General features: G+C 42.0%; 1 protein-coding gene across 1 annotated transcript; it reads left to right on the top strand.

The window, feature by feature from the left end:
- The first annotated feature begins 1,101 nt into the window (after window positions 1–1,101).
- mknk2b (MAPK interacting serine/threonine kinase 2b) lies at window positions 1,102–20,482 on the top strand. The gene is made up of 14 exons (XM_036579522.1): window positions 1,102–1,228; window positions 2,577–2,757; window positions 3,052–3,142; window positions 3,544–3,645; window positions 4,334–4,431; window positions 7,857–7,936; window positions 8,362–8,435; window positions 9,047–9,151; window positions 9,563–9,618; window positions 9,821–9,916; window positions 16,432–16,626; window positions 16,778–16,942; window positions 17,247–17,287; window positions 17,424–20,482. The coding sequence occupies exons 2-14, from the start codon at window positions 2,707–2,709 to the stop codon at window positions 17,698–17,700; spliced, it is 1,431 nt and encodes a 476-aa protein (XP_036435415.1). The 5' UTR covers window positions 1,102–1,228; window positions 2,577–2,706; the 3' UTR covers window positions 17,701–20,482.
- Window positions 20,483–26,796: the final 6,314 nt, after the last annotated feature.

Raw genomic sequence — 26,796 nt, 5'->3', positions numbered from 1 at the left:
TTACAGCAGTGGTGATAGGAACCAGGGGTCACTTATGTCTATAACATAAATATAACCATTTTATTTATTGTCCAAAACCACCAGTGAACTTACTCTAGCTGTTGTATATCATGATGATATGATAAAATAGTAGTAACACTGAAAAAATAGGATTTATTTGGGTTCTAGTTTGCTTTACAACACGTTCCTTGTACTTCTATGCTATGAGTGGATTAAAAATATATACATTTTAGCCCCAAAGCTAATGTCCAAACTATCATAAATAATTCCTCTGGCATCCAGCAATGTATTCATAACCAATTTGTATAATAACTTTGTTGAGGAACCTTTTCCAGGCATTAAACACTTTGGACGTCTGGTTCCTATCACCACCACTGTGAAAAATTCGGACTTGGTCAGTTTTTCCAGAGCGGAGCATTTCACACCAAACCACTCTGAAATCCTGTTTTCACATCTTAACCATTTAATTAGGCAGACATTTTGAGAAAGTGGTGGAATTGCCCTTTAAGAATGCACACTGACCATATTAACTATACAGAAGATGCTTTATGAAGTGATGTTCTTTATTTGTGATGGTATGTTTGCAGCTTAAAGCGCCGCTGAGTCATTTTTAACATGCTGATGTAGCTCTAACTACCAAGCCCTTGTCTCTGTATGCTGAAATCGTGTGTAAGATATGTGGGTGCCGTTTGAATGACCAGGCCACATAGTTTCTCTCTGCTTAGTCATTAGGCTTTCTGGTGGCGGTGGTTGGGATATTACAGCGCCTTGCATCATGCAGGATGTAGCCATATGCAGCCTGTAATAAAAGGCAGCTGCTACAGTTTCAGCGAGTTTAAACGGTTCGGATTGAGGTGGTTTTGAAATACTTTCGGTCGTTCATCATTTTAGAAGTCGTGGTATCCACCACTGTTTTCTTTCTGATCTTCTAGAAAAGACACAAAGCATATCAAATCCGCCCTGCACGGGATACGTCAGACCACCACGTGACACTCTCTCTCTCTCTCTCTCTCTCTCTCTCTCTCTGTTTACAGTGATAGGGGGCGGGGCTAACCGAAAAGGGGCCGGTGAGCTTATAAAAGGCTGAGGGTCTATGTGAGTTCCCTACCTTCCACCACATCAGCCCCAACAGCCCACGACCAACATCTGCTGCTTTCCGAAGCAGAGAGGGGTCAAACAACGGCGTCCAGACTGGAGCTTTAAAACGAAAAACACCGCCAACGACGGGGTGAGTCGAGCTTGTGGTGCTTACATTGCTTTACAGTCAAGATATGGGCTTTTTAGCATGTTAGCAAGCTTAGCTGTTTTGCTGCGAATGAGATTCAGAAACGAATGGTTAGCTGCTTATTCGAATTTTCCAGTCCACCTTAAATGGTGCAGCAGTTCCATTCTGGCGCCTGAGGCGCCAGAATGGAACTGCTGCACCATTTAAGGTGGACTGGGAAATTCAAATAGGATGGAATGGGAAATAAGCAAAAAAACGACTCAGGACTCATGTAAACAGTCTGTTTTGTGTTTGTGCTTGTCTGCTTAGCTGTCTAATTCGTATAGCTAACGGTAGTTCGCATTGAAGCACAGTGGCTAACGTGAACACGTTGTTGTTGGTTGTCTGGCTCTTGGTGCAGCCATCTGGCGACCTGTCTAAAATCAGTGTCTTTCATTCCTTCTCCACATTTCAGTCTCTTTCCTGCTCGAACACACCCAGTATAACCTCAGAGATGGTTTGGGAATGAGCTGATGAGTTCAATCAAATAGAGAATCACTGCTGTAGATGGTTTGCTGCTGCTGCTGTTTGTCATTGTTCTCCTACATCAGTAAACTCTATAGTCATCTGCCATATTAGTGCCTGTACGTTGGATGAAAATGAGTAATAATGTTATTTCATGGTCAAAGCTAATATGATGTGCTGTAGAGACTAAGTTAGCTCGGCCAAACGGGGTACATGCTGGGTTATTCTTGGCCGCAGTTTAACTTGGCTGGCATGTTGGGGCAGAGCCAGAAGCCTACTGCTTGTACGTGCTTTTATTCATGGCTCTGACTGCTCAGTTCTCAGTTGTTGTGGTGTAGCTATAAACCCCCTGCTGACGTAGAAGTGTTATGCACATGTGCCTAGTTGCAGGTTAGTCATTAGTGTATGTATATATGTGAGTATACATACGTACAAGGCAGTTATGTATGTATAAATGTATTATGTATGTTTGTATGTGCTGTGCAAACCTCTTAGGCACCTAAGCACATTATTTAAAACCATTTATCTCAGCTATAAGAAGGATGTTGCATGTAAAATCACTATGTTATTAGAATCAGGGCAAATAAACATAAATACAGTACAAAATAAGGATTTTCAAAAAGATTTAGTTGATATCTTGAGCTGGATTATGTGTATTAGACTTCTAGGGTAATAAGTAAGCATATAATAATTGTAAGAAGTATATAAATACAAATACTTACAGCCCTTTATTTGTTGTTTCTTTTCAATACCTAGCTTGACTAACCACTCCTTCATTAAATTTAATTAGGTGTGAAATTAATTGCTGGTGACTTCTGTTCTTCTAACTGTATTTTCTTCTTTACAGGTTTCCCGTTCGAAGCACACAGTCACCAGACGTCAATTAGCTAAGTGAAGTTAATCACTGAAGCTAAAAGACCACCGTTGTTGCCACCAGCCACCAATCCAAAAAAGGTCACTGATTCAGGAAAAGAAAAATGGTGCAAAACAAGATTGCCGCTGTAACCGGATTTCACCGCTCTTTCAAGGTGTGTTGTCACACACTTCCTCTGAAGTTGGTGATGCTGCAGGCTGTCATAGACTTGTTGCCCTGACAGACGTGCCACAATACATGCTGACTACAAGTGGAGTCACAGGGCATTTATACATCAGTCATTATTGACTACTGAGCGGATAGTAACCAACATAAACAATGGATAAACGTGTACACAAGTTGCAGATTCACCTGGGACCTCTGAGATGATTACTAAACATACAGTGACCTTGTGCACTGCTTTTGGCTTGGAGTTTGCCTAAAATGTTTACATTTCTTTTTTATGTAGGGCCAGAATCCTTTTGAATCAGAAGAATTCAGCAAAACTGGATCCCACCTTCTTGACCCTGCCTTCAATTTTGATTGTTCTAACCGCCCCGGTGAGTATTAGGTTTCATGGACGTCATGTATCTTAATTTTTGTCTTCAAGCTGGAGCCCTATTTTCATGACATTGTAAACCCATGTTTACGTAGTGCTCTGGCTCTTGTTGAGGTTGTTTTGCTTGAGGCTGATGAGCCGCTTCTAAAACCACCTACACGCAGTAACTATCATTTTGGGAAGGCTGTGGAGTTACAGCTGTGATGTGGGATAAACCCACACCGCTGCTGTTTACAGTAAAGCGTCAGAACCTCTTGACCTGCTTTTGGTCCACTTGCCTCATTGCCCGTGCTTTTTATAGTTAAGCCTGTGTCTTCCATCTGCCTGTGTTTATAGCTTGTCCCAAAGGATCAGCATCTTAATGTCTTTTTTTTCGTACTGTCTTTCTGTTCTAATTTGTAGACATGCCATCCAGCCAGCCAATCGACATACCCGACGCCAAGAAAAGAAATAAGAAGAAAAAGAGGTGCCGGGCAACAGACAGCTTCTCAGGGCGGTTTGAGGGTGAGTAATATGTGAAGGCCTGTATGTGCATCTCCACGGCAGTCATGGCAATATATCATCAGTACTGGTATACTGGGATATTGGTTTTGTTCAGAATTCCTAAAAATAAAATAAATAGTCTAAAAATGTGCTGTGCGTCAGGTTAATGTGTACAATTAGAAACTTTATTAATGTTAACTTATTATGGAAAATCAAATTGCCCTTGCTTTTTAGAAATGTGTTTAATGCATAATGTAAAACAACCTTTTAGAATTTGTTGTTTTTGTGATGTCATGAAAAGCTCATTTACATATATTCGCATATTCTGCCTACAGTGGTGTATCCGTTCTGCCACGCCCATTGACACTGATGTTATAAGGGGTGCTTCACCCTGGATTGCTTTTTGAATGGGGCTCAGTAACAAACATGGGCTCTTATAATTCTAAGCAATAAAGAGAGATAATGTAAAAATAAAAAATATGTCTAATTTTGGTACCTAAAACTGTGAAAATGTGATAAGTGGACCTCAGGTGAAAATGGGCCCAGTGATATTGAATTTTATTAATATTCTCTAGCACTACAATCTATAGCTGTGTTAAGGTAATAGATGGCAATATCAGCCGAGTTGTCTCATTATTCACAATCATAGTCATGCAGCACAGCTTTAGAGGTCTATAGTAATGTCACATTTGTTTTTCCTTCTTTTCAGATGTATATAAGCTGCAGGATGAGGTGCTGGGGGAGGGAGCCTATGCAAAAGTCCAAACTTGCATCAGCCAGATCACCCATAAAGAATATGCTGTAAAGGTAAGACTCACTTCCTCCCTTCTAAGTTGGGTTGTAAATCAGATTCTAATATCTTGATGAGATTATTGCTTAGAAGTACATTATTTGTAGTATCTTTCAACACAACAGCTCCCTGAACAATTAAAAGTGAGGTTCCAGTGTTTGTGCTGAATGAGACAAGCCTGTTTGCACACGTGCTGTTTCTTGGAACAGGTATTGAGAGCAAGAGTCAAAGACTTGTGACTGCACTTGTTTTGCGCCAGTGGCATGTGCATGGCTGTTATGATTGGTATGGATTGATGTTATGATGTTACATTTCAGAAGGATGTGGGTGGTGAGCTCAGTGTTTTGAGTTTGCGTGTGACCGAGTCAAAGTTGCATACAGTTGGGCATGTTTCAGATTTTTTTTACTTGTTTATTTGAGCCGGCATACCACATAACTAGATTTGATAAGTTAGCTATTGACTTTTTTAATACAGCAGTGTTTAAAGACGACAAATGGAACAGCATGTTTTTGTGATGTCATAACCGACTCATTTGCATATATACCTATTCAACCTACAGCAGTTTAGCTTAGTTCATTCGAGCTGAAATTGCAAGGAATGTTCCAGATCCAGTGCTTTTTGAATTGATGCAAAATATAGGGCAGCCAATCAGAGCAGAGCTTATTTACATATATCAGTCTTATAGGCACTGTAACGAAAACAGCCTGTTTAATTTTTAGGGATATAGAAATGTTGGAAAATGCATATTGGTGCATAAAATCACACATCATAAATGGACCTCAAATGAAAAACTAAAATCTGAGTAAAACATGGCATAAAGGCCCTTTAAGTTCAGTTAAAGATTATCTTAGATCCCCTATCGGCGCTAAGCTATGAATTGTTGTGGTGGTGTTGTTGTACAGACGTTCAATGCTGGCTCAGCAGAGAAACTTCCCCCTGTTGTTTTTGTTGGACCATCCTTAAAGGCAGCCAATCGGAGCGCTCAACTGTTGCAGCCTCCCCTACTCTTCACTATCATTGGCCAGCAGATCGTCCGGTGGCGGGAACACGGTGTTCTGGCATGTACAGACAAGTGCAGAAAGGGGGGTTGGCCTAAGGTTGTGACCCGTAACGTTTACGCATTTTCCCCTTTTTTTCGCTTCTTGCGCAGATGTAAGGTGTGGCTTGGACAGTAAACGTTATTTGCTTGAGGCAAGTTGCCTCGTGAACATGCTTTTGAGGAAGTTGAGCGTTGTGAAATGCTGTGGGTGTTTTGATTTTAGGGGCACGTGTGCGTGGGTACGGAATGTGCTGTAGCAGCACTATTTCTTTTCTGTTCGCCTATAGAACCCAGCTGACTGAAACGCTATACAGTTATTTATCACTCGTGAAAAATGTAGTGGAAAAGACTGAAGTGGTGAAGGATTTGTACTTTACTTGAGTAGTATTGAAATTGATGACTTGTACTTTTACTTTTAGAGAAGAAATCACATTTAATGCATTTTGTGTGTGTTTATTTAGACCTTTTGAAGAACTTGTTGCAGGTCTCAAGCAGTAATACATATAATGCAGTGGTTACGACAACGTCGCAAAATGTTTGCATGGCTGTTTTGTCATGGAGTTGGTTGGATATGGTTAAGATTAGGCAGATCAGCTTTTGCATAACAATAAAGTTCCTTTTATTGTTTAAAAATAGGATGTGCTTACTTTTAGCTGGTAAAACATTTTGTTTTTACTTTATTTTCCTAGTATTATTGCACTGTTCATATTTGCACAGTCTGTTGCTGCACTATTCATATTTGCACCAACAACAATTTACATATGTTGCTCTCACAGGACACACTACCTCATTGTACGCTCTCCACTCACTCAAGTTGATACTATAGACTAAATATTTGAGACCGTACTCCTATGTTTGATTGATTGTTATGACAGCACGCACACTATGTATAGTTTCTCCGCACTTTTGGAGCTGCACACACGTTTTCGCCACCAACTTGCAACACGCGGGCTTCTGTATTGTTGTTTATCTACAGAGGGGCTTTGCTCTCCCGAGGGGTGCTGGGCCGTTATCTGCAATAGGTCGTTTTGGGTGGGAAAGGGGCACGGTAGATTGAGACCAGATGTCTTGGACACCCCTCCCCCTCGCTGAAGGGTGGTGTCGAGAGGGTCGGTGTCGGTATCCCAGGCTGAACAAAAGGGAAGGCTGAATGAAAACAACCCCGCTAGCCAGCCTGCCTTAACCCCACCCCTCCCCCGCATACGTTCAGTGATTTTGGATACGGGCGTCGTGTTTACAAGCCTGGCTTAATTTACAGACTCACTGTCTGGCTCTATAGGGCCCTCCTGTCAAAGCTACTATGAAGATTTATGATGCTATCCCTCTCAGTGGACTGTAAAATTTGAACGCCCTCCATCTCAAACTTTACAGTCATACTTTCTACATCGCCTCCCCTTTCAGAATCATCTTAATCAGTTTATTCACAATAGATATGTATTAGGATTTTCTCAGAGCGTACAGCCTAAAGTTATGCATGCATGCATACAGACGCACTTTTATTCGTTTAGTTGATGCTGTTTTCTGAACTGTCTGAAGCCAAACTAGTACTGATCTGTGACATTAAAGACAAGAGCTGTATGTTTTTCCGTTTTTCTTTAAAGTTAGATTTTTGAAGATACAAGGTGTCTACATTGTGCAAAACGTACATGACTGTCCGTATGTACGTTTTGCACAATCCTTTTTTTGCTGCTCTGTCCGTGCAGTTTTCTTGATCTTGAAGTTGATGTATGCATTTACACAGAACTTTTTTCCGACCTGTAGCCGTTTTGCTGTGCTGGTATGAGTTTTCATGGAGAAAGGTTGCTTTTGAGAGCTTGCTGACTCAGCCGTGCTGTGGTTTGTTAGGGAATGCAGCGCTAGACCAGTCACTGGGCTCTAATCCTGGACCCACATTGTGCGCTGCTCTGCCCTAAAAAGCACCTCTAATCCAGCCAGCAGGAAAAGCCGCACGTCCAGCCCACAGCACGCGGTCAGGGGGTGAGGGGGGGCCCAGGAGAGCCATGCCATTCGGTGTCAACAGTCCATTTGGCTACCCATAGAGGACGGTGCTCTTCATAAACCCCCTCCCCTAGACTAAATTTAGCTTGTGCTGTTGTTGAGATTTTATTGCCGTGGGAGGTTGACATGAATGAACCACGTGAGGACCTTGTGTTTGTGCGACGTCTTGGGGCTCTTTAGACTGGAAAATAGGTTGAAGTATATTTAGATACGCAGGGCCTGCTTTTGCTGGTCTGAGAGAAGTGGGTTAAGCTCCTCTCCACCATAGTGGTCATTTGCAGACCCTTCCAAAGTAATTAGGGGGACTAGAGACTAAAAGTGCAAAGGCAATTATGCTGAGACTATTGTTGGTGGTCTTTGATCCTAACCTAAGATCCTTCCTCTTTCTCTCTCTCTCGTCTTAGATCATCGAGAAGAGGCCAGGACACAGCCGAGGTCGCGTATTCAGGGAGGTGGAGATGTTGTATCAGTGCCAGGGCCACAGGTAATAAATTCGTCAAAGTTGTCGCCAATTAAATTAAAAATATTCAATAATATAATGGATTTAATTCAGTTAGGCTTGTAGACTTCAGTAGAAGGACTAACCACAAATTTCAAAGCACAGCATCTTTTGGAAATTCATTCAAAAAGAAAGTTATTCAAAAATTGGCTTTGGCCTGTCATGGATGTTCTCTCCAGTAAAGTATGCGAGGGGGAAAAAGCTGGGAGAAATCAATCACTTGACTATGACGCTCGCCCTGACCCAGATAGATTCTAGCCCATGAAGACAAAGTGTCTGTGTAATGGTATAGGCAGCTACCCTATGCCTCTAGAAGCCATACTCATTCAATAGGAGACATCTCTGCTGCGTCTTTGTTTTGTCTACATCTGAAATTTAACACTTGGCTTCTGAACTCTGGCTTTCTTCAGAAACATTCTGGAGCTTGTGGAGTTTTTTGAGGAGGAGGAGAAGTTTTACCTGGTGTTCGAGAAGCTGAGAGGAGGTAAGTGGATCCTTTCAGCATTCTCTGGCCCTGTATTGCATTGTAACAAACTGCGTCACACTTGTTTATATCTGTTAGACATTTTTGACCCAGATTTTTCTGGTGCGAAGGGGGGAAAAAGTAAATCTGCATAATTTGGGGTATAAATAATGATTCAGTCACAGCCTTTAAAATTATGTGTTCAAGAATTATGAAATACTTGAAAGTTGCCAATATGTAATGGTAATGCAACTAATAAAACTAGAAAACTGGTGCTGTACGTCAGTGGATAAAACTGCTGTCGTCCACTTACTTGGCAGTCAAGGGTTCAATATCTCCACCCAGGCAAGCATTAGACTACACTATTGAGGTGCTCTGGGTAAAACTCCTAACGCTAACCTCTGTAACGTGATTCAATCGAAGGTTGCTATGTATAAGTGTCTGCCATATGCATAAATGTAAATGACGCTACGTAGCCTTGTGCGGATGAGGCCGCGCAGGTGGTCAGGTATTTCTGTACAGGCCTTACAAATCTGGTTACAGTAGTCTAGCTTGGAGCTTAATATAACTGGCCTTGTAAGTGGTGCTAACGTGCTTCTAATGTGTTTTGTTTTCTGCTTTTTCTCCCCCAGGCTCCGTCTTGACCCACATTCACAAAAGGAGACACTTCAGCGAACAGGAAGCTAGCATTGTGGTGCGGGACATCGCAAGCGCTCTGGACTTTTTGCACAACAAAGGTGAGAAGGGCTTTGAGAAAAGAAGTGTAGAGTCTTTCTGCTCCTCTCATGCCAAAGCTGGCCTCCTTATTGTTTTAGGAATTCTGTATAGGGGGAGGAGAGCTTGCTGGGGGTTGGTAAAGGGATATCGAAACGCTTCTTGATATTAGTTCGGCTTCTTACTGGAAAGATGCATCTCCAGAGTTCTAGGAAGAATAGTGAGGAGGCCAAGAGTCTCATGTTTTGTCTCCTGCCAGAAGGATAGTTGGATGATGGGCCGCTTGTCTATTCATAGCCGCTCCTGGCAGCAGACTGTGTTGGAAACAAACTTCTTTGCTCCCAGTGCCCCCTACGATCCCACCCGTAATCCCTTCTCATCCTGATGACCCTGGAGAATTAATGTATGACCCTGTATATGTTTGTGTCCTGCAGGCATGGCGCACAGAGACCTCAAGCCTGAAAACATCTTATGTGAACACGAGGACAGGGTAAGTCTTTGTGTGTCTCTTGTTTTTGTTTTTTGCATTTTATCTCTTCATAGAGAAGAATTACATAAACAGAAGATCAGAGTGCACTCCAGTGCTTGACATTGAGAGTTTGATAAATCATAAGCAAAGGTTCCACTCAAGCGTGTCTTCTTAACAAGAATATCAAGTAATTTGTGCTCTTCAAAACTTTTTTCCACCTCAGATTTCGCCTGTGAAGATCTGTGACTTTGACCTGGGCAGTGGGATCAAGCTAAACAATGACAGTTCTCCTATCTCCACACCAGAGCTCCTCACACCGGTAGGTGCACACACATGTGTGTGTATGAGTGCTTGAGTGTTGTCACGTATTTAACTCATTACTTTACAACTATTCACATTCCTAAGGCCTAGAATTAAGTGACTACATGAACAACAATGCAGAATGCTAATTATGTTGTAGGAATGAGCTGTGGAAGCCTGTGAATGTTTTAAGTTTGAACCCATGAGGGTTCCAGTTATGAGTTGTCTGTTATAGGTTATACATACATAATCTAAACCGCTTATCCTTCTGGGTCGCGGTGGGGTGCTGGAGCCTATCCCAGCTGTCATTGGGCGGAAGGCAGGATACACCCTGGACAGGTCGCCAGTCAATCGCAGGGCAGACAGACATACACAGTCACACACTCACTCACACCTAGGGGCAATTTAGCATGTCCAATCAGCCCGACTGCATGTTTTTGGACTGTGGGAGGAAACCGGAGTACCCAGAGGAAACCCACCCAGACACGGGGAGAACAGGGAAACTCCACACAGAAATGACCCTGGTCGCCCAGCCGGGAATCGAACCCAGGCCATTCTTGTTGTGAGGCGACAGCGCTACCCACTGCGCCACCGTGCTGCCCTATTATAGGTTATGAAATATATATTTTATTTGCATCCTGCAACACAACTGTTACCTGAACACATTAAACCCTAAAAAACCAATAACTTTGAAACACTGCTACCCAAATTATAGACTGAATGTAAATTATCCTTTTAACAAAAATGCATTTTACAGAACTTAATATAATGTATTAAGGACACTCTAATAGCATGTATGCTAGTTAATACACATTTTTTCTATTTCCTGGTACTACTAATACACATTTTGTGTATTTGCTATTAGACTCGCCGCCATTACTTTCAACCCTGTTATTCATTTAAGCCGCTATGAGCATAGAAATCTTGAAAAAATAAAATTGTTCTTGGGGAAAGACTATTGAAGTATTACTGTATATTAAGTGCAGTATTACAGTATCTTACAGTTTCTTAGATTCAATCTTGAAAATAAAGATTAATTGGTATGAGTTACAAGAACTAAATGGCACTCAGTCGCTGAATCACCTAAAAATAACACCAAGGAAATATTCTTAGTCCTATGGGTTGATTCATAAATAAAGCAGGATTAATAGGAAGGCTATGAGCGGTTAAGCCTGCTCTGTTGTTTCTGATGGCCACACAGATAAGCTGGCCATTTTTACAATGCCATTCCTTATCGAGGGCCCGGTCTGGTCATGCTATTGGACGATCCTGGGTGGTGTCAGCTTAATGGGTCACTCCCATTGGTAGAAAGAAGCAAATCAGTGAGGTCAAGGACCGGCTATGGGAAATTTTTGAACTAGGGAAAGCTCTGAGAGAGGCTGGGCTGTGCTAGTGTAAGTTATCAAAGCAGTTCACATCCCTTTCTGCTTTATCTGCATATCCTTCTGCTTTATCAGCCAACGGAGAGTGACTCATTGATAAGGTGTTATGTTTTGAACTTGAAAAAGGAACACTGTGCTGCCTTGAGAAATGCGAAGAGTTCAGCTGTTTGTCTGAGTTTTGTATAGGTTTAAAAGGCTGGTGCTGCCTCCCACATGGTTCTGAGTGCATTGAGACAGATGACAACAGGTGATGGCTGAGGGAAGGCGAGAGAGGAAGAGAGGTCGTGCAGACGGGGGTGGATGCTGTGTAAAGAAATGTTTGACTAGGGGCTTTTGGCGTAATTTGAGTTGGGCACGGCCCCTGCACCTCCAGACTATTTGTGGATAGAATGGCAAAGGGGTTTCTCATGTGTTTAGCCTATGCGGTGGAGGAAGGATGTCCCCCACTTTGTCCATTGTTGAGTGTCCGGGCCACAGGCTAGTTTTGTGTGGCTCCCAGAAGAAAGGCATCATATTATAGCTGGCTATAGGACTCACAATGGACACTGTGTCTTCTTAAAGGGGAAGTCCACAGATTTTTCAAAAATTTTGAATATATACTAAGAAATAAACAGTCATTCAGAGTGGTTTGAGGTGAAACTGAGGGGCATTGTAGAGAAACTTTGCAGTAGTAGTGATAGAAACTAGGGGTCAGAATGTCTACAGTGCAAATAGACCACTTTAATTTGTATCCAGAATTTTTTTGTAATGTTAATAACGATAATCTGAAAAAATAATTGTTCTTCGGGGAATATTCGGCCTCAGAATGTACCTCTCTGCTATGAATGGATTTTAAAGACATTTTAGGCTGAAACCTTCTCAAAACTATTGTAAAACAATACACTGCTTGATGGCTGAGACATTCATAAGTAGGCATTAAACTCTTCAGACGTCTGGTTTGTATCACCACCACTGTGAACAATTCTGACTCCTGTTTTCTCGAGAACAGAGCATTTTGCATCAAACCACCCTGAATGACTTTGTTTACTCCTTATCAATTTAGTTACGCAGGAATTTTGAAAAATCTGCAGACATCCCCTTTAAATGAGGACTGTGGGCCTGTCAGCAGCTGCAGGACAAAAACAAGACATGAAATATAAAGGTTGCTGCTTCTGCTGTTGTGTGCTGTGTCTGGATTTGTTTTCATAAGTAAGCCAATGCATATTTCTGTAGCAGTCATGTTGGCATTCAGACAAGGACGTACTTTATCAAACTTCCAGAAAAACACACAAAAATCCACCCAGGCTCAGAATTCTAGGAACACGTTGTGCAAACTGCACCTCTCAAGGCCCAAAGCAGAACCAGCAGTCAGACAGGGAATCAAAAAGTACTTCTGGCTTCTTGGAAGTGATTTTATTAGGAACTTCAGAACTCCGTTCCACTTTTCACCCCTCATGCCTCAGCCTGTCCCTTTCGCTCCTTCACTTTTTCACCGCACCCACCCCTTCCGAAGCCAGTTTCTTTGTTTTGCCTCTCTGGTGAAGAGTGGTAAAGAGGTGGGTGCGGAGAGAAGTCGACCCCCCCAGCGCCTAGCAACTGGCTTGTGATTGGCTGGCTCAGAGGGAGGGTAAGGTGGGGGAGGTTTGTGTGGGCATGGCTTGTGCTGAACTGTGGAACATGCGCTCTGCTTGTTTTGCTTAGGCAGAATCAATCTTATCAGATTCTCCGTGTCTCTCTCTGCACATCCAGATGCAAACGTTTAGTAGCCGCATGTTTTCTTTCCCCTCTACTCCCTTAAGACCGTACCATTTGCTTTACGCATGTGGGCTTGTGCTGTGAAGGAAATCTGAATCTTGCGCAGTGTAAATCTACACATTACATAAAAAGGCGAAAGATATTATGTACACATAAAAAATATGGAAGCAGTATGTACATTTGTATTAGAAGTGATAAGGTGCACCTGTGTTACTGATGAAAGAGAGTAGGGGTCCGTAAGAGCTTTGGTCTCGTCTACAGAGCTTCAAGGAACAGGTTTGATTTTCTGAGAAACGCAACCGCACAGCTTCCTGCATGCTGAGCACTGCATCGCCTCAGACTGTGCCTTTTACTTTTTCTCACACACATACACACACACACACACACACACACACACACACACACACACACACACACACACACCACAACTACACACAAACAAACAGCACAGGGGAATTCGGAGCTTTGCTTAAAGGTAACCTGCCAGCCCAGGAGGCTGATGCAAACCTCAGACATGAGCGAACACGAAACACTCGGTGCCAGCTGAGAAGCCACTTCCATGTCACATGGCCAGGAAAGCCCCGCATTTGCCCTGCCAGTAAGTCTGCATATGTCAGGTGACAGACTTGCGCTCTATCTGCCTATCTTTGCCGTGCAGCCCGACTGCCTGCGCGAGAGACACTGCCTGATGCAAGGCTTCACTAGTTTTACACCATCAGAGATGAAGTAGAGCCTGAAAGTGAAAATCTGCAGTGCAGGCTATCGTTCGCCCTCCCTCTGCCCCTTTTTTCACTCTTATCAAATGCAAGCAGAGATAGCCTCTGTGTCTCTGGGCTGTAGATTCCACAGCATGCACCAAGAAGCATGGTACAGAGTTGTTTGTTAATGACGGCGATGATGCTTGTTGAATACTCCTTACGGGAAATAAGACCTGGGAACTGAGGGACATGGGGAATTAAAAATAGGTTTGATAGAATTGAATATTAAGGGGTTTGAAACAATAAAGAACATAAAGGGGAAATAGAACCGAATGGATGCAGTTGAATCGATTGTTAAGGGAAGCAGATCAGAAGATCTTAAGGGAAATAGAACAATGTCAGTGGGAATAGACTTTTATCCTTTGTTTGATTGAGAAAATCTACTTCCATCTGCTGGTGCTGCTGGTGCAGAACACTTAATGGTGCGGTTTGTTCCATCAGCTGGAGCAGGTCGGAGGCTTTCTTTGTCAGGACGGTGTGGGGGTAGCTGTGAAGTTTTGACCCGAATGTGGTGGGTGTTGAGTGAAGGCTAGCAGAAGCAGGCTGTAGCAGAGGAGGAGGGGGCAGTTCGCAACAGCAGAGTCTTTGTCTGCAGCTCGCGGATTCCTGCACTGCGAAAGCGCATTACATAAGGACTCAGCGGGGCGGAGCGCGACGACAGCTGCCTTCAGGGAGACAAAAGAAACGAGCTGCCGAGCACAAACACGCCGCTAGCTTTGGCGCAGGGAAAAGGACGGTCCGCCTCAAAAGCAAAACCAAAACAAAATGCACATATGGCACGTTGAGCCTGCGGGGGTTCACAAAGAAGGGTAACTTTAGCCCAAACTCAGGACGGGCCCAGTAAGAATGTTCCTGATGTCACCTCCTGTTACAGAGACTTGACTTTGGGCTTAAGTTATTTGTGAAATACCCCCCACTGATATGCCCAAGAATACAACCTGCTTTTGTAGGATGTTGGCTTTATGGCTCAAGTTTGCTCAGTGTTACTGTAGGTTACAGCACTCATAAACCAGCAGTAGCTGTTAAGCTAATGAACTACTTTAAAAGCTTGCCCAAGGACTTTAACCTAGAAGTTCCCTTGGATCAACAGTCTCTTAAGGAAAAATGCCCCGAAAGTGGCAGTTTCATAACAGCAGCTTCAGCCTGCATTTCATAATTTCTGGTAGTTTATGTAGTGAAACGACTCTTTCTAATGAAAAACGCTGATAGAAAATCTCCTGTTAAAGGGAAATGGCCTCAAAGCTGTCCAGCTTGGAGGAATGTCTTTGTTCTCATGGCCTGCTGAACCCGCTCACTTTAGACTTTTCGGTTTGGGCTGTGTTTGTTGTGTTATACATGTTTGCGGGAGGGTGCGTATGTGTTTTGTTTATGTGCTGTGGGTGTGCGTTAGTGTTACGTAAGAAGCGCATTTTTTATTTTTTTTTCTTCCCTCTTCCTGGCCCACTCGATCCTCTTTTTCCCGTCCTGAGCGTTTGGCCTAGTTTCAGAGGCGGAGGTGGCTTGGGCTTGGCAGAAGACTGAGGTGAAAACATTCAGCTGAGCTTTCAAAACTTGTAGTGACTCACTTATCCTCAGTCACGTAATGACCGTTTCTGCACTTACTGCACCAGAACTGTTCAGAAATATTGAGAGCAGGAGAGATTAAAAGCAATATTTCTGCTAGCAGTGCGAAGGTCATGGCTGTATTTCGCGAAGAGCACACGTACGGTTTCAAGAAACTATATATCTTCTTTACTGTAAAGGCCCATATCCTACAGTTTTCTTATTTTATCCTTTCTACAAACTTATGTTTGTGTAGAATCATTCATAACAATTCATTTTACATGACCATTTTTTCCAAAATCTCTTTATGCCTTTGAATTAGACAAACTAGAAGTAGCATCTTCTCTGATTGGCTGATTGGCTTCACTGTATTGTGCCTCATTCAGAAAGCAGTCCAGGCCGAAACACTCTTTAGAACTTCAGTGTGAATGGGCGGAGCTAAACTGCTGTAGACTGAATAGGTATATGTAAATGAGTTGTTTTTCATGATGTCACAAAAACTGAATTCATAATGGGCTGCTTAGTTTTCATATATGAACTGGGGAGTGGACAGTACATTTTGATGCGCAGGCAATGTAAATGTCCTCATGATTGTGTAACGTTTGCGATTACATTAGTCACAAATCACAAATTAATGCAAATACAGGGCTAATTAGTTATTGGTTTTGCTTTATTAATGTCCACATGGCGTGATCCTGTTCGTGGCTTATCGCTAATCTCATTTCAGTGCAATTCTGCCATGTGACTCTCACACGGCCCGTCTAAGACCCACTCAGAGCTCTGCTCGAAGCACATGACATGCATCAGCCGACACAGGCTTAGAATCACACTGGCCTGCTTAGAAAACCGCACCTAGACAGTAGCTCCACACTGTTATACACCACCCCCATTCCCCTCGCCTTTGTATTGGCACAGCACTCCCTATCACACCCAGACATAACTGACAGTTCCTGGTTCTAGTCTTGTGATGCTGTTAACAGCCCAGGTGGCGACTGTTTGTTTTGTTCTCATTCAGTGACTCACTCTCTCACTTTCTCTTTCTGTTGCACTGAAAACAGTTTCCACCGAAATGCCGTGTGTCTGTAAATTCATCAGTCTATCTCTCTCTGTTTCTGCAGTGTGGTTCAGCTGAGTACATGGCGCCCGAAGTGGTGGAGGCGTTCAACGAGGAAGCCACCATCTACGATAAGCGCTGTGACCTGTGGAGCCTGGGGGTCATCCTGTACATCATGCTGAGTGGCTACCCTCCCTTCGTGGGCCGCTGTGGAAGCGACTGTGGTTGGGAGAACGGGGAGCCATGCCAAGCCTGCCAGGTACGACACCATCTACCAACCTCTAGCAGAAGCAGCACTGTGCATGTCAGCTGTCAGTAATAACTATTAGTACATAACTGTGTACCTGCATTGGAAACTGAGTAAGACTGCAAATAATAACCGAATTCTGCTTTTTCCTTCCTAATTTCAGAACATGCTGTTTGAGAGCATTCAGGAGGGCAAGTACGAGTTTCCCGAGAAGGAGTGGGCTCACATCTCCTCCGGTGCCAAAGACCTCATCTCCAAATTGCTGGTTCGGGATGCAAAGAACCGGCTCAGTGCCGCTCAGGTTCTGCAGCACCCATGGGTCCAAGGGGTAAGGAACTGGACTTGTTCTTGCTTTAACTTCCTAGGAAGTATTGTCAGGATAAGATATTGCATGGAAGTATTGACTATGATAATAATTACCTTCAATTTCTTCAAAAAAAAAAAAGCAATATTTTTCATGTACATATCTATTGATGCCGATACATTAACATTTTTAAAATGTAGAATTTGTAATCTCCCTGGATTAGCATGGTCATAAATGCATCATCCAATGCAACATCCATTAATGTAAGTGACTGACTGACTGAACCCAGATTTAAATGTGATATTTTTCCCCCCTCTCATTTCTTCAGGGTGCTCCTGACTCTATCCCCTCCTCCATCCTGCTTCAGAGGTGAGTTTTTGCTCATATTATTTATGCTACATTTTACAGATTAGCCAAGATTAATTATTGGGTTCAGAATTATTCTGTTTAAATGAATAGTGAGAGAACAGTTAATCTCATCCGCCTCTCTTTTCCTCATCCGTAGGAACAGTAGTGCCAAGGACCTGACGTTTTTCGCCGGGCAGGCGGTGGCCGTTAACCGCCAGCTTGCCCAGCAGGACGACCTTGAAGAGCAGAAGAAGGAGGAGGAGGCCCCTCAGGTGGTGACGGTGGGCGCTTGCTCCATGCGCCTCTCGCCTCCTTCCACCTCCAAACTGGCTAAACGGCGGCAGAGGAGCAGCCTCCTGAAGGGGGCACCAGTCTCAGCCGCAGAACTCAGCCAGCTCCTCGCTCCGCTGGTTATCATTGGGGACTGCGCCTGAGAGGAGGGGTTATCTGGTGATGGACAGTTGACATCTTCGTCTGTGTGAAGGAAAGAAAGTCTCTGCTGCAAGTGTCCCTCCCCTTCTCTCATAGAAAAGGGATACCTCATTCAAAAAAAAACAGTGGGAATGTGATCAAGCCTCCTGGCGCCCATTGGCTTTCATCGCTAGTCATCGATCTTGTTGATCTTTTTGGGTGAATTATTCCTGTATTAAACATCTCAAACCCAGTCGCTCTCCTTTATCTCCCCTCTGGGTCCCCCCCAGCACTTTACCCAGCAGCCTGGCATGAGGGGGCGCCACTGGGTTTAGGACAGGGCATACATAGGGTTGGGTCAAACCATCTGTTTTAATTTAAGGCAGAGTATTTTGAAGCCAGCCAGCTCAAACACCAAAGGACTACAACACCCACAATCCCCTTCTCTCCATCCAACCCTCCCCCAGCTTCCTATCTTGTGCTGCTTCCACATCACAACTGGATCCACTGTGAATAATTTCTCAATGAGAAGACATTGTTTCGTTTCAGGAATGTTTCTGCCTGTACGTGTGTGTGTATGTGAGCAGATGCCCCATCGTCAGTAGGTTCATGCACACTTATGCAACTCCTGATGAAGGTAAATCAGGTCAGGCGTGACTTCAGTGGAGCTCTCAGTGCCTCACCCCCTCACCATTAGTGTCATTGTTCAAAGCCTCTGAATTCCGTCATCAGCGGATAATCCTCTATCCAAACCAGACCATTAGGAGCCATATAATACAGGATTGGCCATCAGTACCAAAACAATAAATGCACTTCGCCTTTTTTCAGGGCTAGAGTGCTTGTAAACATTGGTCATTTCTGAAAGTGCACTTTCATAAGCGAGCCCCCCATTACTGGGTCATCTGCTTGAGGTTTTATGGTTTCAGCTCCTCAAACGTATCTTCTAGTTGGGATGTTTGGGGGAAAAAATCCAATTAAAATTCCAATTTGCGAATCCACCATAACATGACTGACACAGCAGTTAAACTATACAGTACAAAAGCCTTCATGCCATGCTGACACATTTGAACAGTGGTTAAGATCAGTATGAGCGAAAATGCCTTTCACTTTATTAAACGCACACCAGGAGGGGGTTATCATGTGGTTATGCAAGCACAGGTCTGTCAGTGTGACTATATGAACTCCAGCTGGTTACGGAATAAGGCTTTTATTATGAAATGTTCTCTCTCTCTTTGAAGGAGGGAGGGGCTTGACTACTTCAGTTTGGTACTGATGCCACAGTTCAATGGTACAGTTCTTAGAAAACCATTGCCTTGTGGCCACTGCCAAATAAGTCAGCATTTAACCCGTTAAGCGATCCTTTTATAAAGTAATTTAAAAGTAAGAAAAAAAAATGGAAAAGCATTCCAGGAAAAAAAATTCTATAAAAAAAAAGTCTTCCAAGGAAATGTAGCTGTGTACGTGTGTGAAAAGTTCTTTTTAAAGTTTACTTTTGTGTGTAACTCCAATTGAAACTGTGCCACACTGATGTTTTAAGCTTTGTTAAGCTTTCATTATTACTATTATAATAATAATTATTATTATTATTATTATTTTGTATCTTTAAGCAGGTGCTGTTCAAATGTTCAGGTGCAACGCCTGATGTTTTTTTTAAGGCTCTTTTAAGTATTCATGTTGATGTATTGTGTAAGTTGGGAGTGTGAAAGTGTGAAAGAGGGGAAAGAAGTACGATTTTCTCTTTTTTTTATTATTATTATAATTTTTTTTAAACAGTTGAAGTGAGAAAGAGGCCCACAAAGGCAATTTTCGTTTTTTTTTCCAGTGTATTTGTGTTGGAAATGTATTTTCTCAGAAAGAATTGGTGACCCAGAACAGAGGCAAGGTTGTCAGAAAGTGAGCACATCTTTTGAGTCTAGATTGTGAACTTTTTTTTTTTATTATTATTATTCTTATCTAGATTGTATTTGTTTTCAAGCATTAACGTCACCAATAAGAAGGCAAAAAATGAAACATCTGAGCATATAATCCTGTTGAGTGAATGTTAACTGAGCATTGCCCACTCTTTGTGGAGAGGGAAACATCAAATGAAAGGCAGTCCTCGTGTTAAAGGGAAATTCCACCAGTTTTCCAAAATGTATGCATAATTACACTGTTAAGATATAAACAGTCATTCAGAGTGGTTTGGTGTGAATTGCTGCATTCGGAGTCAGAATTGTTCACAGTGGTGGTGATAGGAACCAGACGTCCACTGAAAGCTCTAAAAGCTCCCTCACAAAGTTATTACATTGAATGGTTATAAATACATTGTTTAACAATAGTTTGACCTGAAATGTGCTTGCTGAGTGTTGTGAGGCAAAATAGTCCCAAAATTCATTTTTTTGAGATTTACCACTATTTATAGTGGCTATATTTGTATTGTAGACTTTGCGATCCCTGGTTCCTATCACCACCACTGTGAAGAAATCTAAGGCAGTATGTTTCGCTGTAAAGAACAATTTCACACCAAATCACTCTGAATGACCGTTTACATCTCAACAACAAAATTATGTGGAAATTTTGAAAAATCGGTGGAATTCCCCTTTAGGAGCTGATTAGCTGAGAATAGGACACTGATTGTAATTGTGTGTGTGTTTGTGTGTGTTTGTGTGTGTGTTGTTTGTTTTTTTTTATCTTTCTACAGTCGTGTCTTTTTTTGTGGAGGTTTATGTCTTATAATAAGACTTACTTGAATTGTATATGCAGCAGTTTTCTCACATTTTGCTCGGGAAACTACTTTGCTACAACAAACCAGTTTAAAAAAAAAAAGAGAGAGAGAGAGAGAAAGAAAAGCATTCATAAGCTGAAAAGGCAATCCTTTGGTTTGGAAAATGTCATTCTGACCACTTCTTGATTCAGTATTTCATTTGCCTTTTTTATTTTTAATTCTGTCTCGTTGCTTTTTTATCGATACCAAACTTTGGGTTCTCAAACATGCACAAAGTCTGTGGCGCTTGGGCTCGACTGTAAAGAGCCTGCAACCATTTTCCCCCATACATATGTTATGGACTGCCTTTGATTAGCCGGGGGACGACTCTGATCTCCCCACGTTTTTCATTTTCATTTCTGTTTTATTAGAAAGGGGATTCTGGGGAGGGTCATCATTTGCGTATTTGGAGAGTCACTGCACAGCTTGTGAAATATAGCTGTGATTGTAGACCTCGGAGTGGAACTTTATCTCCCAGATGTAGTTGAGATTAAAGGGGTTCAGGTGCATTTTTAGCTTTTTCTCCCTGTTTTTCATATTAATGTGACTTTTTTTATTTTATTATTTTTTTTATTTTTTGTGATCCTTTGGCCTGAAGGCTGAAGGCAGTCTTTTCTGTTCAGCACTGTCTGTTTTCCCCCCCAAACCTAAACTACTCATGGGAAGAAGAGTCAGACTGATTTGGGTTTTTCACGTAGCAGGAGTTTTTACAGTCGGTGGATTAAGTTCAGCAGAATTGACGACTGTTCAGTAGAAATGTCCTTTACCTCTTCTCCTGTTAGGCAGTTTTGATTCTGAAAACTGAAAGGTTTCACTTCTTGAAAATGACCCCCCTGCCTGGGGTTTCCCTCAGGACAATGACAAAAACGTTGATATAAAGAAGCACTTTACTGTACCATGTGGCTGACTTCAGTTCACTCGAAGCAAAATTTATGACTGTTGTTGCAGAATTTTGTATTGTTTTCTAATGAAAAAGAAACAATAAAACCCTTTGAACCACACACCGCTGTCTGACTCTGCCATTGTTGATAATGTAATATATGTACATATGAGTAACTCAAAATCTCTAAATATTTTATGCATTCACTGGCCACTTTACTGGAAACCCCTACCTTTGCAGATAGAGACTGTAGCTCATCTGATAATGCACAATTTTTCATCGTCTAGAGCAGGGGTGTCAAACTCAACCACTAAAAGGGCCATATCAAAAAATCTCAACAAATTCATGGACTGAAGAACGTCTGTTTTAATGTCATTTTTAATTAGTGTTGTGCAATAACCTGAACTGGTCAATTGTTTATTCAAAATATGCAAAAACTTAAACAGTAAAATATTAGCACTTGTAGTAAACCTTGAAATATTACATAAATATTCAAAATATTCAAAATATAAATGTCCCCAGGAGCTCCATTTGCTTGAACTGGACACCAGACATGCCTTCTGTGCTGCAAGTTCATTAAGACTTGGGCCCAATTTCTGAGCTGCTGAGCTGACGTTCAGGGTAAATGAAGCCAGCGTGTTTGGTGATATGACTGGTGTAGAATTGTGTAGAACTGAGGTGGAACCGCTGTCCCATAGACTGTTGTTGGAGTAGGAGAGCGCACATTATGTTGCAGTGCATGCTGGGGACTGTAGCGCAGCACATTGTGAAACGAGCTAAAATTAATAGAAAATTAAAATACCTTTGTGAGCCAGATAGGATTTGTCACGCGGGCCTGATCTGACCCACAGGCCTTGTGTTTGACACATGGGCTCTATAGTGTGTATATATAAATATTAGTGCCCACCACAAATATTGGCACCCCTGGTAAACATGGGCAAAACAGGCTGTAAACATTCTTATGGCTTATCTGTTTTGATCTTTCATTCAAAGTATTAACAAAAATCTAACCTTTATTTGAAGTTCAGTAACTGAAAAAAACTACATCTTATCAGGAAATAAATATTTTTCTCAAATCTATGTGTACCACAATTATTGGCACTACTTTATTTAATACTTTGCCCAGCCTCACTTGCAAAGATCTGAGCCTTCTCCTATAATGCTTGATGAGACTGGAGAACATTCCTCCATACAGAACCTCTTCAGATTCCCAGGTCCACACTGTGGACTCTCCTCTTCAGCTCATCCCACTATGGGGTTTAGGTCAAGGGACTTGGGTGGCCATGGCAAAACCTTAATTTTGTGGTCTGTAAACCATTTTTTGTGTTAATTTTGAGGCGTGCTTTGGATCATCGTCCTGCTGGAAGAGCTAAACTATGGCCCAGTTTAAGCTTCCTGGCTGAGGCAGTTAGGTTTTGATTTTACTGTGATACCGTGTATCTGAATAAATTGTCCAGGGCCTTTGGAAGAAAAACAGCCCCACCACATCATGGGTCCACCAGCATACTTCACAGTGGGGTTAGGGTACTTTTCTACATGGCTATCTGTGTGTCCACACAAAGTTTGCTCCCAAAAACCTCTATTTTGGTCATCTGACCATAAAACACGGTCCCACTGAGACTTCCAGTAAAGTTCGGCAAACTGTAGACGCTTGAGTTTGTTGGTCCTTGAGAGTAGAGGCTTTCGTCTGGCAAACCACCCACCCAGATAACTTATGGTCATATCGCTGGTGTTTAATTGTAGTTTGGGAGATGTTCAGACCCCAAGACTAATTTCTGCAATTCTCCATCTGTGATTCTAGGAGATTCTCGTGTGCGGAGTCAATATAAACCGACATCCTCTTTCCAGCAGATTGGTAACATCTCCAGTTGTTTTAAGCATCGTAATTATTGACCTAATGGTGGAAATGGGCATTTTCAACTGTTTAGCTATTTTCTTGTAGACATTTCCTGATTTGTGCAGCTCAACAACCTTTAGCACATCACTGCTGTTTTGTCTGGTCTTTCTTTGACTGAGAGAATTTGGCCTGTGTTTCATCCCACATATATTCCCCAGTGAAACAGCAAGTCATGGCCGACCATTTAAGTGTTCCTAATCGCTCAGATAAACTTAAAAACATATGAATGGAAATACACTTCAGTTAGATTTTACTCTTAAATTCTTATTCTTATATTTAGTCTCTTCAAAAAGACCTCCTGAAAAATGAATATCTTGTACTTAATGACCATTTTGACTGGAAATTAAATAAAAGAAGGTTGACCTCTGACTTTTGTGCAGTACTGGAGGACATAAAGTTTCCACTGAGTGGAAGTACAAGGTTGAAGGCAGTGAGTGTACATAAAGTATTTGCACTTGTTAAAAAATAACACTGAAAACGGATCCCGTCTCCACCTTCTGTGTTCATTCACTTCCGTGGAATGAACATGCACTTTTTTCATGCATTGCCATGTCAAACAATGCTGCTGCCGGGTAAACCATTTTATCTCTCTGTCCCAAGGCTGAGCAGTCTAGGAAGTGCTATTAGATGTTATCAATCCTCCATCAGTCAGTCACCTGAGCTGAAAGCACATGGTGTGTTTTTACTTGGGTAAACATGGGCTTTGGAACAGTGCAGAGCTGTACTTGGTGTTTAACTGGCAAAGCCAAATCTCACCCTTCCGGTTTATGTGATGCAACCACACTGTAATAGCATGGCCACCCTGGTGCCTTTGTAGTTTGTATTTTATTAGCAATATTTTGGTAAAAGGGGAATTCCACTTAATTTTCAGTGTTTCTGCGTAAACAAATGGTTAAAATGTCATTCAGAAGTCATTCGGAGAGGTTTGGTGTGAATTGTTCCGTTCTAGGGAAACTTACTGACTCAGAATTGTGATAGGAACCAGACGTCCACTGCTAAAAGCTCCCTCACAGAAAGTTTACTTGAAATGGTTATACTATCTGATGCCTGAGATATTATTTTAGTATAGTTATGAGACGGTTTTGGCCTAAAAATGATTTTTTGATACATTTATAGTGAAGGGGTACGTGCAAAATAGTCCTAAAGTAAAACTTATAGTAGTTTTCCACTATTTTACCATCATTTCATATAAAACTCAGAAGACGTGTAGGTTCACTGGTGATTTTGAATGCTAAATAAAATGGCTATATTTGTGTTGTAGACATGGCGACCCCTGGTTCCTATCACCACCACTGTAATTGTAGAGAGTCTGTACAATGGACCATTTCACATCAAACCACTCCGAATGACTTTGTTTACATCACAATAACTGAAATTTTTTTTAAAAATCAGTGGATGTCCCTTTAAAGACATGCTCCAAAATTTCAAGCAACTGCCCAATGGCTTCTATTATTAAGTGGTTTTTGAGTCTGTGAGGTTTCTGTGCTTTTTTAAGTACAGGCAAACTTACAAACTGTACAGTTCAGGTGTGCCAATCAGAGATTAGGCTGAAAAATACTGGAGTATTCCTTTAAATGGTAGGACAAGTAAGACTTGACAACACAGGAGCTGCTTTGAACATTTTGCTGCTCCATAGTGTAAATCGCTGCTGTCAGTTTTTGACATAATTTGAAAACACCTGTTCTCCTTTACACTGTGTGTAAATTTCATGAACAATGGACCAAAAGTAGGTTTTTTCCTTCCCCTGTAAAGTTACCATTTTGGAGATACAAGGTTTTCTTCTGACAACAGCGACATGTAACCTGTGATTTCAGTGATACATGATAAGGAGGAGAAGCCACAGGTTGAGCAGGATTTAATGTTGTGCAACAAGGCCACACTGTACAAAGCAGATAGTATTGTTTGGTGTCTGAGTCCAGGCCTGACTCAGCTCTGCTGTCCCTGCAGCACTGTGCAACTCTCCAATCATTGTGGATGTCTCCCTCTAGTGGTTACTTTGTTACTGCAAAGTAAGTCTATTAATGAGTGTCAAGAAGCTTTAAGGGTTTAAAGAACCTTCTAAACTAATTTAATCCTTCGCTCTAGAACCGTTAAATCATATAAAGGTTCTTTAAAAATTAAACCAATGAAACAGTTGGAGGGGCAGGACAGTCTGCACTAAAAACAGAAAGCAGCATTTTTTTTCTGACTGAATGCTTTAAACTGGGAAACGTTCTCCAACCAGACACAATTAAAAGCTCTCTTTTGGACCAAAGTACTGATATGGACACTGAGAAAATCTTATTCTTCTAACAAAACATTTTCATCCTTTTCTTTCTTTGAAAGGCCCACTTCTTCATCCTGCCCCGTTTCAACAGCCCTCGTCCACTTGGCCTCATCATTCACCCTCAGGGAGAATCCAGGCACCATCTTAAAGGGGAATTACACCAATTTTTCAAAATTTCTGCAGAATTAAATTGCTAAGATATAAACAAAGTCATTCAGAGTGGTTTGGTCTGAAATGCTCTGTTCTAGAGAAACTTACAGAGTCAGGATTGCTCACAGTGGTGGTGATAGGAACCAGACATCCACCTCTAAAAGCCCCCTCACAGAAAGTTATTACATGAAACGGTTATGAATATATGTAACCTGATGCCTGAGACATTGATTTATGATAGTTTTGCGAAGACGTAAGAGGTACATGCATGGTGCTGTGAGACAAACTAGTCTCCAGATTTAGCACTATTGTATTGTTTAGCACCATCTTCAGCATTACATATAAAAACTCAGACAGGTGTAGGTTCACTGGTGGTTTTGGATACTAAATAAAATGCTCATTTCTGCACTATAGTTGTTGCTCTTCAAGGTAATGCCAACCAGTCAGCTCTCACTAGCAGTAATGCTGACCAGTCAGCACACAATAGCTGTAATGCTAACCAACCAGCGCTCAGTAGCAGTAATACTGATGAATCAGCACTCAGTAGCTGTAAGATCTAGTGACACTAGTGGTTGATAGTGTCTAGTGGTTTCAGTACTAAAGAAGCTGTGTTCTTATAAACATCACCATAATCCAATACTGATAAAACTGCTGCATGAACAAAGAAAAGACAGGTTCTATGTCTGTGTAAAACCTAACTGTGAACCAATCAGGATAAGTTCATTAATTACTCCTCCGTGGTCGCATGTGTCCATTGGACACGCCCACATAATTAGCTGCTGACCTTTTCCAGGTGTGTAGAACTTTAGAAAAGGGAGTGAAGCACTCACTGGCTCTAATCTCACCCTAATTTCTCTTTGAGAGGCTCTGAAGCTGCTGGTAGTTTGTTGTTGGTTTGGTGTACTGCCTGACAATGATTCAGCAGAGCAGCAAACGATCACTTATGGCAGGCAAAATGAACCCCAATGAGCACAGCAGCTAATGCGGCCTACTGGGGTTGAACGGCTGTGGAGGTGGGTAGTAAGTTGGAACACTTACTCAGTTACATGTGGCTGAGTAATTCTGATGCATTTGTACTTATATTATCAAATGAATGTGTTTCTGGGGAAGGAACCTTCTTTTTAGTCTGTTTTTTTTTATTAAGGTTTTAACTTTGTGTGTCTGGGCCTTAGCATTTCCCTTT

The sequence above is a fragment of the Colossoma macropomum genome, unplaced genomic scaffold (assembly GCF_904425465.1).
Source record: "Colossoma macropomum unplaced genomic scaffold, Colossoma_macropomum, whole genome shotgun sequence".
Classification (NCBI taxonomy): Eukaryota; Metazoa; Chordata; class Actinopteri; order Characiformes; family Serrasalmidae; genus Colossoma; species Colossoma macropomum.
Note: the sequence above shows the minus strand (reverse complement) of the source record. Positions and strands in the feature narration are given on the sequence as shown.